General features: G+C 30.7%; 1 protein-coding gene across 1 annotated transcript; it reads left to right on the plus strand.

Moving 5' to 3' along the window:
* The first annotated feature begins 1,655 nt into the window (after positions 1-1,655).
* On the plus strand, positions 1,656-12,980 carry LOC132727970 (short transient receptor potential channel 4-associated protein-like). Its single transcript, XM_060713573.1, has 4 exons — positions 1,656-1,671; positions 7,205-7,314; positions 7,914-8,129; positions 8,599-12,980. Exons 2-4 carry the CDS (start codon positions 7,234-7,236, stop codon positions 8,719-8,721), a joined length of 420 nt encoding a protein of 139 aa, XP_060569556.1. The 5' UTR covers positions 1,656-1,671; positions 7,205-7,233; the 3' UTR covers positions 8,722-12,980.
* The last annotated feature ends 878 nt before the right edge of the window (positions 12,981-13,858 follow it).

Genomic DNA, 13,858 nt, shown 5'->3' on the forward strand with positions numbered 1-13,858 from the left:
ATTTTTTATGATGATCAACGATATTTAATGCATAAAGATTAAATAAATAACAATTATTACTAAAATAACTTAGTTTAAATGACATTTATGTGAGTACCACGGAAAGTGTCTGTTGTCACCTTAAGGTTATGAAATTGAATCAGTTTAGAGACTTTCGTTTCTGTATTCCCACTATTGTATGTAGTTTAGATTAAGTTTAATTTAAATTAAATTTAATTTAATTGATTTTTAATAGGAATAGCAATGTCAATTAATAAACATGTATGTATTGGAGTGAAGAATTAATTTGAGCCTATACATTAGTACAATAGTGCTCATTTCAATGATTTTCTTGAAGTTCAGATCTCTCAATTTAAATGTTTAAAAATTTCCTTCTTTCAAAATATTTATATATGATATTTCTTTGTATAAATTGTAGAGGGTTTTCATTTGATAATTAGAAGGAAAAAAACATTTGAAAATCCTCTTAAATGATTGAGAGAAACTATTGTATGAAATGTGTTTTATTGTTAAAGTTAGTATTGAGTATTGATATTTTAGTATACAAAGGGAGAACCCCATACTGTAGTCATAAAGCAGTGTAATTTTGGGGGGAAAAAGTGATCTGGAATGGTTTAATGTATAGAAAATATAGCTGATGCAAAGTTGATGTTATTTATTTGGGAAAAATTACATAGGTCTACCGACTGCACAAATTATTAGAGCTGTCATTGATAGTACTTTTTTGATATATCAGCTCTAAATTTATTCTGTCAATTCTTATGGATAACACATTTGAAAAATTTGATAATTTTAACCGAGAAATGTATAGAAATTATGAAAATTCACCAAAAAAAAAAAATATATATACATATACAGAAGCAGGTGTCCATGTCTGCAAGTGTGTTGTTGTTATGTGACAGACACATTTTGGTAGCATGTGATGACAAAAAATAGTCAGAAAAAAATCTTGCAGTGGGGGATTTATTATAGACATAGACACATCATAATTGAATGAACAGAAAATGCATCTTAATAAAATTATTTAAACATGTATAAAAGTGAATTATTGACAAGCAATTATAAGCAATTATTGATATATTGTCGATATTTGTTCTGATATCATTATATCATGATGTCAATATGCCTGACTCTGAATCAATGACAGCTCTACAAATAAGTGGGAATATATTGAGGGTTTAGAGCAAAACTGGTCTATCTGATTCTATTACTTTAGAAAGATGGACCAGTTTTGCTCTAAGCCCTTGATTATTATATTCAAGGTTATAGTTTTCTTACTGTAAAACTCATCTTGAGCATCAGCCATGTTTTTCTGTGTAGTAAACCTATTCACACAGCATGATATTTTTGCTAAAATTTATATGTTAATATCATTAGGGTGCGACTTTGACCATTACTAGTGTTGTTAATACATATAATGACATTATCATTGCTTAAAGTTTTATAAGATAATATACATGTGTTTTAAAAATACTACATGCAGTGTTTTAAAAATACTACATGCAGCTTTTAAAAAAAATCTCATTTTAGTTGTATTTAAATATTTGGCTGTTTGTCATGTCAAATTAGTTGAACTGCAAATTGTTGTTATAAAAAATGCTTGAAATAATGACTGAATTCACCAAAACATATTTTTCTATGTGGTTTTAGGTCCGCCAAAAAACAACACTGGTAAATATAGATTTGTTCTTTTACGCACCCATTTTATAGATACTGTGATTTTCTCTGATTATAATCATTGTGAAGTTTGAGCTTCGCCAAAGACACTGAGCAGTGAAGCTCCAGGGGTCTGAAACACTTGTTTTTATACCTTAGCTAAATTCCCACTTATGACAAATGAAAATATGTCAGTGAAAGGGAGTTATTCAGGTAGCTTTGAAGATTTGTGGTTTTACTTGGGATGCCCATAAGAGCCTGAAAAAAAGATGAAAATGATATCACCAGAGGTGTTTTTCCTCCATAGCTGAAGCCTGGAAAGTTGCCATATGTCTTTCACATTGTGATCTAAAACTAAATTTAGTAAAAAATAAAAAAAAAATGGAAGTCTGGTGTATCTACACAAGTTTCAATTTGATAAATTTATGATAGAATCATGTTCTATTCTTATAATTTCTTATATGTGCAGGAACCAGTAAGTTGTGTAGTTTAGTTACATGTAACAAATATGTATGAATCCAACTGTTATTTATTTCTACCATATTTAGTTAATTCAATTTATATATATTTAATTATTGCAATGCTAAAAAAATGTGACAGTCAATAAATGGAGCAGTGTTGTGTAATTGTTCACATCTACATTTAAGTCAATATTGTCAGTTATGATTGTCAGAAAAATTGAGTTAAAAAACTTATGATTAGTGCTTGAATGTTACCTTTGTAATTTTGGAAATTTTATTTTAGTAGCCATCTGAAAATTTCGAATTTTCACCCTTCATTCATTCCCAATCCAAAAAAGTCATTATTTTTCTTTTCCAATTTTAAAAAAGGTTCCCAACAGCAGCCCTTCCCCTAAAATAAAATAAAAAAAGAAAGAAATGACTCTGTTTTAAACTTCTGAGAAATATTGAACTGTTTTGATTTGCTATTTTAAAGACCTGAAATGTTACATGTTCACAGACATGTTAAAAACAATGAAAATCATGTATAAGGAGTTTTACTAAAATCTCCCAAAATGCCTGATGATTTTTTCCCAAGAGGCCTTTTCCCAAAATACAAAAATACATGTTTTTGGTGTTTTAAGGAAATTTCAATACCATCCCCCCCTAACCCAGTTGGGAAAAAGGCCTTTTTAGCTCACCTGTCACAAAGTGATAGGGTGAGCTTTTGTGATCGCTTTTCGTCCGGCGTCCGTCCGGCGTCCGTCCGTAAACTTTTACTTTAAATGATATCTCCTCATAAACCACTTGGCCAATTTCATCCAAACTTCACAGGAATGTTCCTTTGGTGGTCACCTTTAAAAATTGTTCAAAGAATTTAATTCCATGCAGAACTCTGGTTGCCATGGCAACCGAAAGAAAAAACTTTAAATATCTTCTTTTAAAAAACCATAAGAGCTAGAGCTTAGATATTTGGCATGAAACATCTTCTAGTGAGTGTCTACCAAGTTTGTTCAAATAAAACCCCTGGGGTCAAAATTGGCCCCGCCCTGGGGGGTCATTGATTTTCCCTATATGCATATAGTAAAAACTTAAAAAATCTTCTTTTAAAGAACCCAAATAGCTAGAGCTAAGATATTTGGCATGAAACATGTTCTAATGGATGTCTACCAAGTTTGTTCAAATAAAAGCCCTGGGGGCAAAATTGGCCCCGCCCCAGGGGGTCATTGATTTTCCCTATATGCATATAGTTAAAACTTAAAAAGTCTTCTTTTAAAGAACCCAAAGAGCTAGAGCTAAGATATTTAGCATGAAACATGTTCTAATGGATGTCTACCAAGTTTGTTCAAATAAAAGCCCTGGGGTCAAAATTGGCCCCGCCCCGGGGGGGTCATTGATTTTCCCTATATGCATATACAGTAAACTCCGCTTATAACGAACTCATTGGGACATTTGAAATCTGTTCCTTATATCCGGAGTTCCTTGTAAGCATAATAGCGAATTCGTTCCTTGTATAAGGAGTTTTTATAGCGAACAGATTTGCATATAACGAACTTATTGTTTACCATCGTCCTCCATTTTGAAAAGCATTTGTTTTAGAAAAATTAGTCACTTATATCTTTTTAGACACAATACCAGAGAGCGTCCTTTTTTGAAATTTAAAAATCCTTTGTTATTTCAGTTTTAGTTTTACTCCCTTTCACAATTTCTCATAAAATACATTATTGTGTTTCTAAACTCAGTGCTTTTCGTTTTCTTACCATGATTAAGAACACACAGGATTTTCGATTTTTCTTCCTTTTATATTGAATATCTTCTATTATATTTTAAGCGTGACTTTTACTTATAAAAGATAAAGATTTCTTTTTATTTCAATCAATCGTACTTTGTGTGATTATGTTGAAAACCGACTATAAATGATCATAATTATTTTACTTGAGCAAAACTATTTAAGAAAAGAAATAATAGAATAAAAGGAATAACCGTTTTGTTTTTTTGGTTGCTAAAATATCCTAAATAGAAAACTATTACGAACTACTATAAAAATTCATTTTTACAGCTGGATAGAAGTACATACAACAATAAACGGTACATCTGGCCGTGCCATTGTGAAAACGAAAGTTGAAAAGAGGGATCCATTTACGGAAAGCCGATATTTTAGAGTTCGTTATAAAAGTGTAATTTTCTGTACTTTTAAATAAATTGGGACTAAGAAATGAGTTCCTTATAAGCGATAATTCCTTATAACCGTGTTCGCTGTAACCGTATATTTTTATATTAAATAAAGAAGGGCAAAATTTGGGCCGAAAAAAATTGTTCCTTATAACCGGAAGTTCGCTATAACCGTGTTCGCTATAAGTGAAGTTTACTGTAGTAAAAACTTTAAAAAATCTTCTTTAAAAGAACCAAAAGAGTTAGAGCTAAGATATTTAGCATGAAACATGTTCTAATAAGTGTCTACCAAGTTTGTTCAAATAAAAGCCCTGGGGTCAAAATTGGCCCCGCCCTGGGGGTCATTGATTTTCCCTATATGCATATAGTAAAAACTTAAAAAATCTTCTTTTAAAGAACTCAAAGAGCTATGGCTAAGATATTTAGCATCAAATATGTTCTAATAGGTGTCTACCAAGTTTGTTCAAATAAAAGCCCTGGGGTCAAAATTGGCACCGCCCAGGGGGTCATTGATTTTCCTTATATGTGTATAGCAAAAACTTAAAAAATCTTCTTTGAAAAAACCCAAATAGCTAGAGTTAAGATATTAAGCATGAAACATCTTTTAGTGAGTGTCTACAAAGTTTGTTCAAATAAAAGCCCTGGGGTCAAAATTGGCCCTGCCCCGGGGGTCATTGATTTTCTTTATATGTGTATAGCAAAAACTTAAAATCTTCTTTGAAAAAAACCAAATAGCTAGAGTTAAGATATTAAGCATGAACCATCTTCTAGTAAGTGTCTACAAAGTTTGTTCAAATAAAAGCCCTTGGGTCAAAACTGGCCCGGCCCCAGGGGTGTCATTGTTTTTAACTATATGTGTATAGTAAAAACTTAAAAAAATCTTTTAAAAAGCCCAATGAGCTAGAGATTAGATGTTTAGCATGAAACATTTTCTTATGGGTGTCTACCAAGTTTGTGCAAATAAAGGCCTTGGGTTAAATTGACCCTGCAACATTGGGGGGGGGGGGGGTTGGGGGGACTATATACAGGTGAGCGACCTCAGGGCCATCATGGCCCTCTTGTTTCTAGATTTGATTGGTGCAAAATAAATCTCTGACATTTGATTAACCCAAAGAAAAAAATAATCTCTTTGTTTTAGGAAGTATGATTATTGATACATAATATATAGTTGACACTAATTAATAAATTATATATCCCAAACAGTGATTTTATCGCTCAATAACATCACTGTTTGGAGTTCGAATGCGAGGAATTATATTACGAGGGCGTAGCCCGAGTGATATAATGATGCGCATCCGAACGACAAAGAGTGATGTTATCAAGCAATAAAATCACCGATTTGGATATATTATTTCGATTCTTACACGACATCAACAAATAAGTGCAGCCGTACCTGTTATTAAGCAAAATTGCGCCTGATTTGTTTCCGTACTTATTTTCAGGGCGTCGGATTCTTTTAGTGGTTACGTCACATGTATAATGATTGTGTCACATATCTAAATATAGAACGTCAACTGTGACTCTGTTGCATAATAACACACACTTTCGGTTCTTCTATATTCAATATCGAAAAATGCAGGTCGTGTTAGAATGTATAATAATACCATTTTCACCATTTCACTAAAACTATTTTGCTAAAAAGAAACTCATTTTGTTGATTATTGTTTTGTTTTGTTTATTTTTTTCATTATTATGATTGTTTTTGTAAATGTTATATAGGTAACATGAAGTTTTAAACTATTTTTTAAGAAAAGTTGAAATATTTAGTGAGCAGGACTTGAAAAGAATGAAGAAAAATTGAAATAAAAATGTACACAACTTCTTTATGTATTGTATATCTTATCAGTTCAAGTCATTGTACGCTCGTACTTAAAAAAAAGTTCAATCAAAACTGCATGTTATTTTATAATCATTATTTGTTTGTTGGACCAACATTCATGTGTTTGTTGTATCTACATTCATGTGTTTGTTGGACCAACATTCATGTGTTTGTCAGATCTACATTCATGTGTTTGTTGGACCAACATTCATGTGTTTGTTGGATCTACATTCATGTGTTTGTTGGACCAACATTCATGTGTTTGTTGGATCTACATTCATGTGTTTGTTGGATCTACTTATGCATTTTAGCATGAAATTCATTCATGTGTTTGATGTATGAGCATTCATGTATTTATTGGATTTATATCCATGAAATTGTTGAAATATATGTGTTTGTTAGATCCACATACAGTCATATTGTTGGATTTGCATTCATGTGTTTGTTAGATGTACAATAATGTATTTTAGGTCTAAAATTTTATGTATTGCTAACAGATTATCAATAATCAAGCAAATATGCATATAATGTAAAGTTTTATGAATTCACCAGATATAGTCTATTTGATTACTGTTTTATTTCAAGATTTGATTTTACCATATTTTCTCATTTATAAGTCTAAATCAGGGTCTTTATTTTATGGTCATCAGGAGTACTTTGATTGAACTGTCATATTTTTAATGTGATCAGACAATAATGCAAAGTGTATTGTATAAACCTATAAATATAAGGTTAAAAAAAAATGATAAAGAAAATCATCTCACAAATGAGAAAATATGGTAAAATCATTATTGCATATTATTGAGGGGTCAATACAGCATTGCCTCAACTCACTCAGTCATCGAATTTAGCACTGGCCCGGTGGCCCATGGACAGTAAAAATTAGTTCGGGCCAGTGTAGATTTCAAGAAATTTAGTTAAATGTAGTAGAATAAATTAAAAACTGGAATTCGGGCCAGTAAATTCAAAATCTTAAATTCAATGACTGCTCACTGAACTTAAAGAAATATGTGTGCAGCAAACATGCAGATATTATATTATATTATTTAACTTCAATTACATTGTTTATTCCTTACACACACAAGAAAAGTATGAAAGTTTGTTTGTTTATTTATAGATTATGTACGCAAGGATAGTAGATTATTGATGTACATCGGTGATTTCAGTCGACAACTTGATTATCTCCACAAGTTGATCACCATTATAGATGTTCAGAATCTTACACAGGTAATATTTGTAAAATATGTCAAATATAGTCAAAAGCTGAATATCTGGCAGGTCATTAACACCTTAAAAGGTACAAAATATCACATTTAAAAGTGATAGATTGCCTTGGGACAGAAAAAAACATCTTTATTTCTGAAATATTGTAGTATCTGATATTGTCACATGGGAAGTTTAAACATATGTAAAAAAGAAGGACCGAGTCGGGAACTGTGACAACAGCGTCATTTTAATAGGTACATCATTATAAGTGATATCACTATAAGTGAGCCAACAGTATAGAGCTTCGTGCACAGATATGCAGGCTGACCTTGCTCTTAACTGATAGCATTGGCCATCAAAGAACAGCGGCTAGTTTTAAAACATAGTAGTGATACACTTACACACTTATTTAAAAAGGAAGAAGGTTTTTACTTCCATTAGTTCCATTTATTGCTTTTATATGATAAAGTTTAACCAGCTGCCTAATGAATCTTGTATTACATGAAGATAATGTGTTTAAATAATGTATGTTTTCTGCTCGTCCTACATCGAGTTTTCTTAAATTCTACTCGTAACTACAAGCTAAATTTTCGATCTCTGATGTATTATTTATTTTTCAGGAAAATGTAAGTTGTCTGAACACGACCCTGGTGTTCCTTATGTTTGCCAACAGGAAGAATCAGTTGGGACGTTACCTACAGGCATTAAAAGATGAGAAGGAAGGCATGTTGGAGGTGAATGGTTCAGTACAATTCATGACAAACTTCCGTGATCTATTACTCTTCTGGCAAGACCACTATCTCCATAAAGACAAGGACTGTAGTGCCTTAGAAAAGGTCAGGATTATATTTTACTTTTAATAGAAAAATGTTAACATGTATTTACAGTTTTAGAGAAGTTTCATATTTCTTTAGTGATTAATGAAATGTAGAGAGCATCAGCTTTGTCAACCTACATAGCTGAATAGGGAAAGCATCAGATTAGTAATCCCTTAGGTTGTTGGTTTGATCCTCTGGCAATGCGTAAATTTCTGTGTGACAACTGATATCAGACATTGAGTCTTATGGTCATTTGTCTCACACCACTGATACAAAAATCATATGGCATTAGTCTGTCACTAGCAGAGTAATAGGTTGTTACTGATATACTATCCAGGAAAGCCTGTAAGGTAGATCAAATGCCAATATATAACTAAAATGTGTTGAAATTGTTGTGTAAAAAAAAGAAGAAGGAAAAAAAATGAAATTATTCATTTCTTGTCAAAAGGAGTGGTATTGATATTGTATTAAATGTTTATAATTTCAGAGTTCAAGAATTAGTTTTGATTACTGGAAACAGACAGTTGCTACACTTGTGTGTGACGATCAAGACAATGAGTGTGCTATTGTACATTACTGTGTACGTCCGCCATGTGAACGGACTATTTAGTGTGTGTGTATGTAGATAAACAAAAAGTTAGTGTGTGTAAATAGGCTTGGATATTCACTGGATGTGGAGAACAGTGTATGAAGATGAAATAGAACGGCATCAAATGTCTTAAATGACTGCCTTGAAAAACAGAAATAGATTACTTGTGCTATATGATTCTTTATAAAGGTGATGCGGTGCCTAGGTGGGAAGGGAGGAAAGGATCGAGTTCTTGCTATGCATGACCAGTATATATAAAGGTCAAAGGTCAGTAGTGTACAAAAGGTACAAAACAAAACACAACAGATAGAAAGAAGGGATATAAAGTTGGTAAAATGTCAGTGATTGTGGTTGTTGTGAAATGGTTTACTTGGAAACACAAAGCAAATATTTTATACTGTGATTATTAAAAAAAATTACTATAATAGTTTAACTATAAACTGATGTTATAAGAATTTTCAGCTCTGAACTGTCATAAATTTTATAGTCTAATAAGTTTTAATATAAACTAAAGTTCTTAAAGCTTTAAAGGGACTCCACAGAGGTTTTTTGACATTATGGGACTGAAAATATTTTTTCCAGATAAATGCACCATTTGATGTAGGTTTAGGCCATTATTTTTTGTGCAAAATTTCAGATTATTCGAGCACTTGGTTTTTCCAGAATAATTATTCAAATTGTAAAAAAATGACCCAAAAATAAAAAGCGTTTAAATGCTTTTCACTCAAATTGGGCTGGAAAAGGCATAAAATATGATTTTCAATTTATTTCAAAGTATATTTTTAACAATCTTTGCATATATTTCTGGTTAAAGTGCCCCAGCTCATTTATGTAAGAAATTCAAATGTTATGTTTTTAGGCTTTTAAACCTCAGTGGAGTCCCTTTAAACTGTTTGTTGCTTCTGAAGCTGTGAACTGTCATCTTGACTTGTTTTTGTTACTTTTTTCCCATGCTTTCTTAAATTTTGATCCATAATGTTTTAGCTTCAGCTATGATGTGAAGTTCATTCATTGCTTTTATTGATCTATGAATTTGTAGCTCGATGTTTTGTTAATTTTGTAAGTCATATTTTGTAGTTTCAATGCTAATTAAATTGTGACCTTTGGTCCTTGCTTCCCCTGTATTGAATGTTCTGTTTTAAATTTATTTGCCAAACAGTGTTCATTCTATGAGTGGCACGAACTTGTATATTTTATGAAATTAGTCCTAAAAGGTTTGTCTATGTGTGTATCTCATTATATAACATGTAATACCAGACATGAAGCCTTGATGCTCAATATAAAGGGAGGTAATTTTGAGATTTTAATATGAGAAAGTAAGTTTTGTTTGAATGTATTCATACTACTCAAAATTTAAGTCATTGTAAAGATGTGTGTTATTATGCTTGGTTGAGCATAATGGTGCTAGTCTGTTATAGTTCCTGGTTTTACAATATTTAACCTCTCCTGTCAAAAATGGCAGCCATTTTGGGGCCCAGTATACTATATATAATTTACAAAATAATTGAAGAATAAAAATACATTATAAACAAATGATTCAAGTGAATTGTCAAATTCTTTTACATAGGTTAAACTGTTGTTATAGCACAAATATGTTATAGCACAAATATCTAAAAGATTTTTTTATCAGTTTAGATGAAGATGAATTGTGAGATTTTTTTTTATCTTTTCTGAAGTATGATTTATATTAAGAGTAACCCTGAAAATGGCAGCCAGGAGAGATAATACATGCTATGTGAAAAGCATCTATTGTGTTACTCTTTCCATTTTTCATAGCACATTATTGATAATGTCTTAGATGTATGTACCTTGCATGGATCTTTACCCTTCGATTGGTTTTCATGTCATTTCTGTCAATGAGACTTAAAAAAAGAATATCTTTATTTTTTCCGCTTGAAAAAAATCATAATTCAGCAAATTTATTTTTATGAATGCCAGGCAATAGTTCCTGATATATATTTCTTGATATAGATTTTCCTTTTTGTATTTATTAATTTTTAGTATTCTATTTTTTTTTATTTTATTAAAGACAGAATGTCTTGCCATTTGAACAAAATATTATCAAGTAGAATTTCAACAATACAGTCAAATTCATATTTGCCTTAAATAAATGTGTTGTTTTTTATGAGTGTGCCACCAGATACGAAGTAAAAGTGCTATTTTCATGGGGTTCTACTGTTCTATTTTGATATAGACTTGATTAATTGTTATAAAGTAATTGTTCATTTTTCTATAGCAAAGCAGTTATGTCTTGCTAGCATATATATATTTTGGTTAGGTGTAAACATAAATAACAAAATATGAATGTATAAATTACACAAGTTAACTTACATGTATGCATGATGAAATTGAAAATCATATTAACATTGTCTTACTTTATCTGATAATATTGAAAGTTTTAATTTGTATTCTAAAATTTAACTATATAACTCATTTTCTGAAGACTCCACTGAGGTTTATTTGACATGACGGGATCATTCACTCATAACGTTTTTCCAGAATAATTATTCTAATTGTGAAAAATGACCCAAAATTAAAGGCGTTGCTGCTTATCACTCAAGTTCGGCTAAGAATAGCAAAAACAAACAATTTTCAGTTTATTTCCGAGTCTTTTTCTTAATTTTCTTTTGCATATTTTTCTGTATTAAGTACCCCCAGTTGATCTGTGCTAGAATTTAAAATTAATGTTTTTAGCCTTTTGGATCTCAGTGAAGCTCCTTTCATAAACTTGAACTGGCTCAACTTTATGCTTAAAAATTATAGTATACGTAGAAGTATGACAGCATTGTGTTAGTATGCCATAAACCGAAACAGACAATGAAATTATTTAAATCTTAATATCTATAATAATACTAATGTCCCTACATCACGAGTATAGAGTCAGGCCAGTTTGCTTGTACACACTGTATCATGGGTATATAGTAACTCTAGGCCAGTTTGTTTTCTTGAGCAGTCTGATAAGAGTGTATGCTGTCAATAGCAATATTTTAGCATTTTTATATCTGAATTCCTTAAAATAACATTTCAAGAATTGAAGCCACACAAATATTGTGAAATAATTTAAGAAAAATTTAAATACTTCCACAGGTATGAGTGTAAGGGGTTCTTTAATATAAAAGGTTATAAATATGTTGCCAGACCAGCATTTGGAGTCTTGTGTAGTGCTAGTATCGGGGGGTGGTACTGGGTGTTTTTCTTCAACCAGTACTGTTTCTAGCATTTTCAGTGCAGACTTGATGAAAGGGAGGTAACTTGACACTATGTGTTATTGTATCCCTTGTCAAGTTTGGATATATATTAGACAATATTTTTTAGAGTAACTTGTTATTTATAATGATGATTATAACACTGGCGATATTACATTAACTCATTACTCTTTTTAATTTGTCATTTTCTCAATTAAGTTTTTCATAGTAAAAGATATTTTATAATAAATTTGACTTCTTGGTTTTCTATGGAGAGTTATGTCCCTTTCATATTATAGTTACTGGCCTACGCTGTGCTATTTTCAAAACTTACATATGTGTGTTATGTCTCATTATATACATATATTATGTGTTTTTCTATGTGTGTACATAGTGTGTATATAGATATAAAAAAAAAACTTGTACATATTGTATATAAATTATTACCAAAAAATAATAAATCATGAGTGAAACATTATTGTTTACTAAGCAAAGTGCTGCAACTGTTTTTCCGAAAGTCTCAGTTGATTTGATTTATATTAAGTCTTCTTGTCTGTCAGCATATTGTGTACATGTATATATATTGAATGTGTTGGTACATGAAATGATACAGCTCTGTATCTCTAAAAAAATCAACTTTTTATCTATTTCTACACAGATTGTGTAAATTCATGTGTGCCATTTTTTTTGGAATTTAATTTTTTATAATAATAAGAATATATTTGATGTGAAGGCAAACAGTCACTAGTGGCATTATCAAAGAATCTCATTTTGTTGTAAAATCTGATTTTCAATGAATGAATAGAATATAAATGTAATCATTAAAGTCATATCTAGTGTGAAATAAGGTCAACAAATTTGGTCACATAAAGTGTGAAACTAGGTCAAAGAATTAGGTCACATTAAGTGTGAAACTAGGTCAAAGAATAAGGTCATATCAAGTTTGAAACTAGGTAAAGGAATAAGGTCACATCAAGTGTGAAACTAGGTCAAAGAATTATGTAACATTAAGAGTTAAACTAGGTCAAATAATTAGGTCACATCTAGTGTTAAACTAGGTCCAAAAATTATGTCATGTTAAGTGTGAAACTTAATTACTTGAAGTGGAAAGAAAACTAGGTTATTAAAAAGTTAGGTCACATCAAATGTGAAACCAGGTTAGAAAATAGGTCGAAACTGGTGAGAAACTTGGTCTAAGAATTAGGTCACAACAAAAGGCAACCATAGTTAGTTGTTGCGAATGAGTCTTTAAAACTGAAGTTCATTATATATTTTTTTAATTCATTAAATTTAAATTATACCACCTAAATGGCTGAGTGGTCCAATGAAATGAAGTTATTGCCTTCTTAGAAGTAAAAAGAAATAAATTTCTTCAATGACAATTTTAATTATTCTTTAACACAGGGAGTATTTAGTGAGATAAGTAATATTTGAAGGAAGAATTGACCTACTATTTAATCCTATAATTATTTAAATACATTTCGTTATTTTTCAATACATATTAACTGTAAGATTAATTATGTATAAACTTTCTCTTACGTTGTATTTGAGATATATTGCTTAAATCTAAATTCCATAAATGATATTTAATTAATTCCGTATTTTTTCTTCTGAAAGGACTGGTAAGTTTATCAAGGGTATGTTGCATGGAATTGAACTGACTTGCATGATTTAATGCATTGAATAGGTGATAAAATTATTGATTTAAATTGTTGGATGAAAATGAAAGCAGATGTTGTGTTGACTGTTTCATGAGCAATGTTGTGTTAATTATCTATATATGATTTGAATATGTTTACTACTAGCAGATGTTGAGTGCTTGTTGAACATTGTTGTATATATGAGACCAAAAATGTTGTGTGAATGTTGAAATTTTTCTTGTAAATGAACTTGTATGTATGCATTTTGTGTGGGTTATGAAAAAAAAATGTGTTGATGAGTAAAAGAAAGTATGAATGTTGTGTTGTTGATGA

The sequence above is a fragment of the Ruditapes philippinarum genome, unplaced genomic scaffold, assembly GCF_026571515.1.
Source record: "Ruditapes philippinarum isolate M1 unplaced genomic scaffold, ASM2657151v2 ctg4645_1_1_1_1, whole genome shotgun sequence".
Classification (NCBI taxonomy): Eukaryota; Metazoa; Mollusca; class Bivalvia; order Venerida; family Veneridae; genus Ruditapes; species Ruditapes philippinarum.

Bases quoted from the DNA above. Each gene is read 5' to 3' on its own strand.
- LOC132727970 (XM_060713573.1), top strand. From the start codon at position 7,234: ATGTACATCGGTGATTTCAGTCGACAACTTGATTATCTCCACAAGTTG. The intron at 7,315-7,913 runs GTAATATTTGTA...TTTATTTTTCAG, and splicing joins ATGTTCAGAATCTTACACAG to GAAAATGTAAGTTGTCTGAA. The intron at 8,130-8,598 runs GTCAGGATTATA...TTATAATTTCAG, and splicing joins ACTGTAGTGCCTTAGAAAAG to AGTTCAAGAATTAGTTTTGA.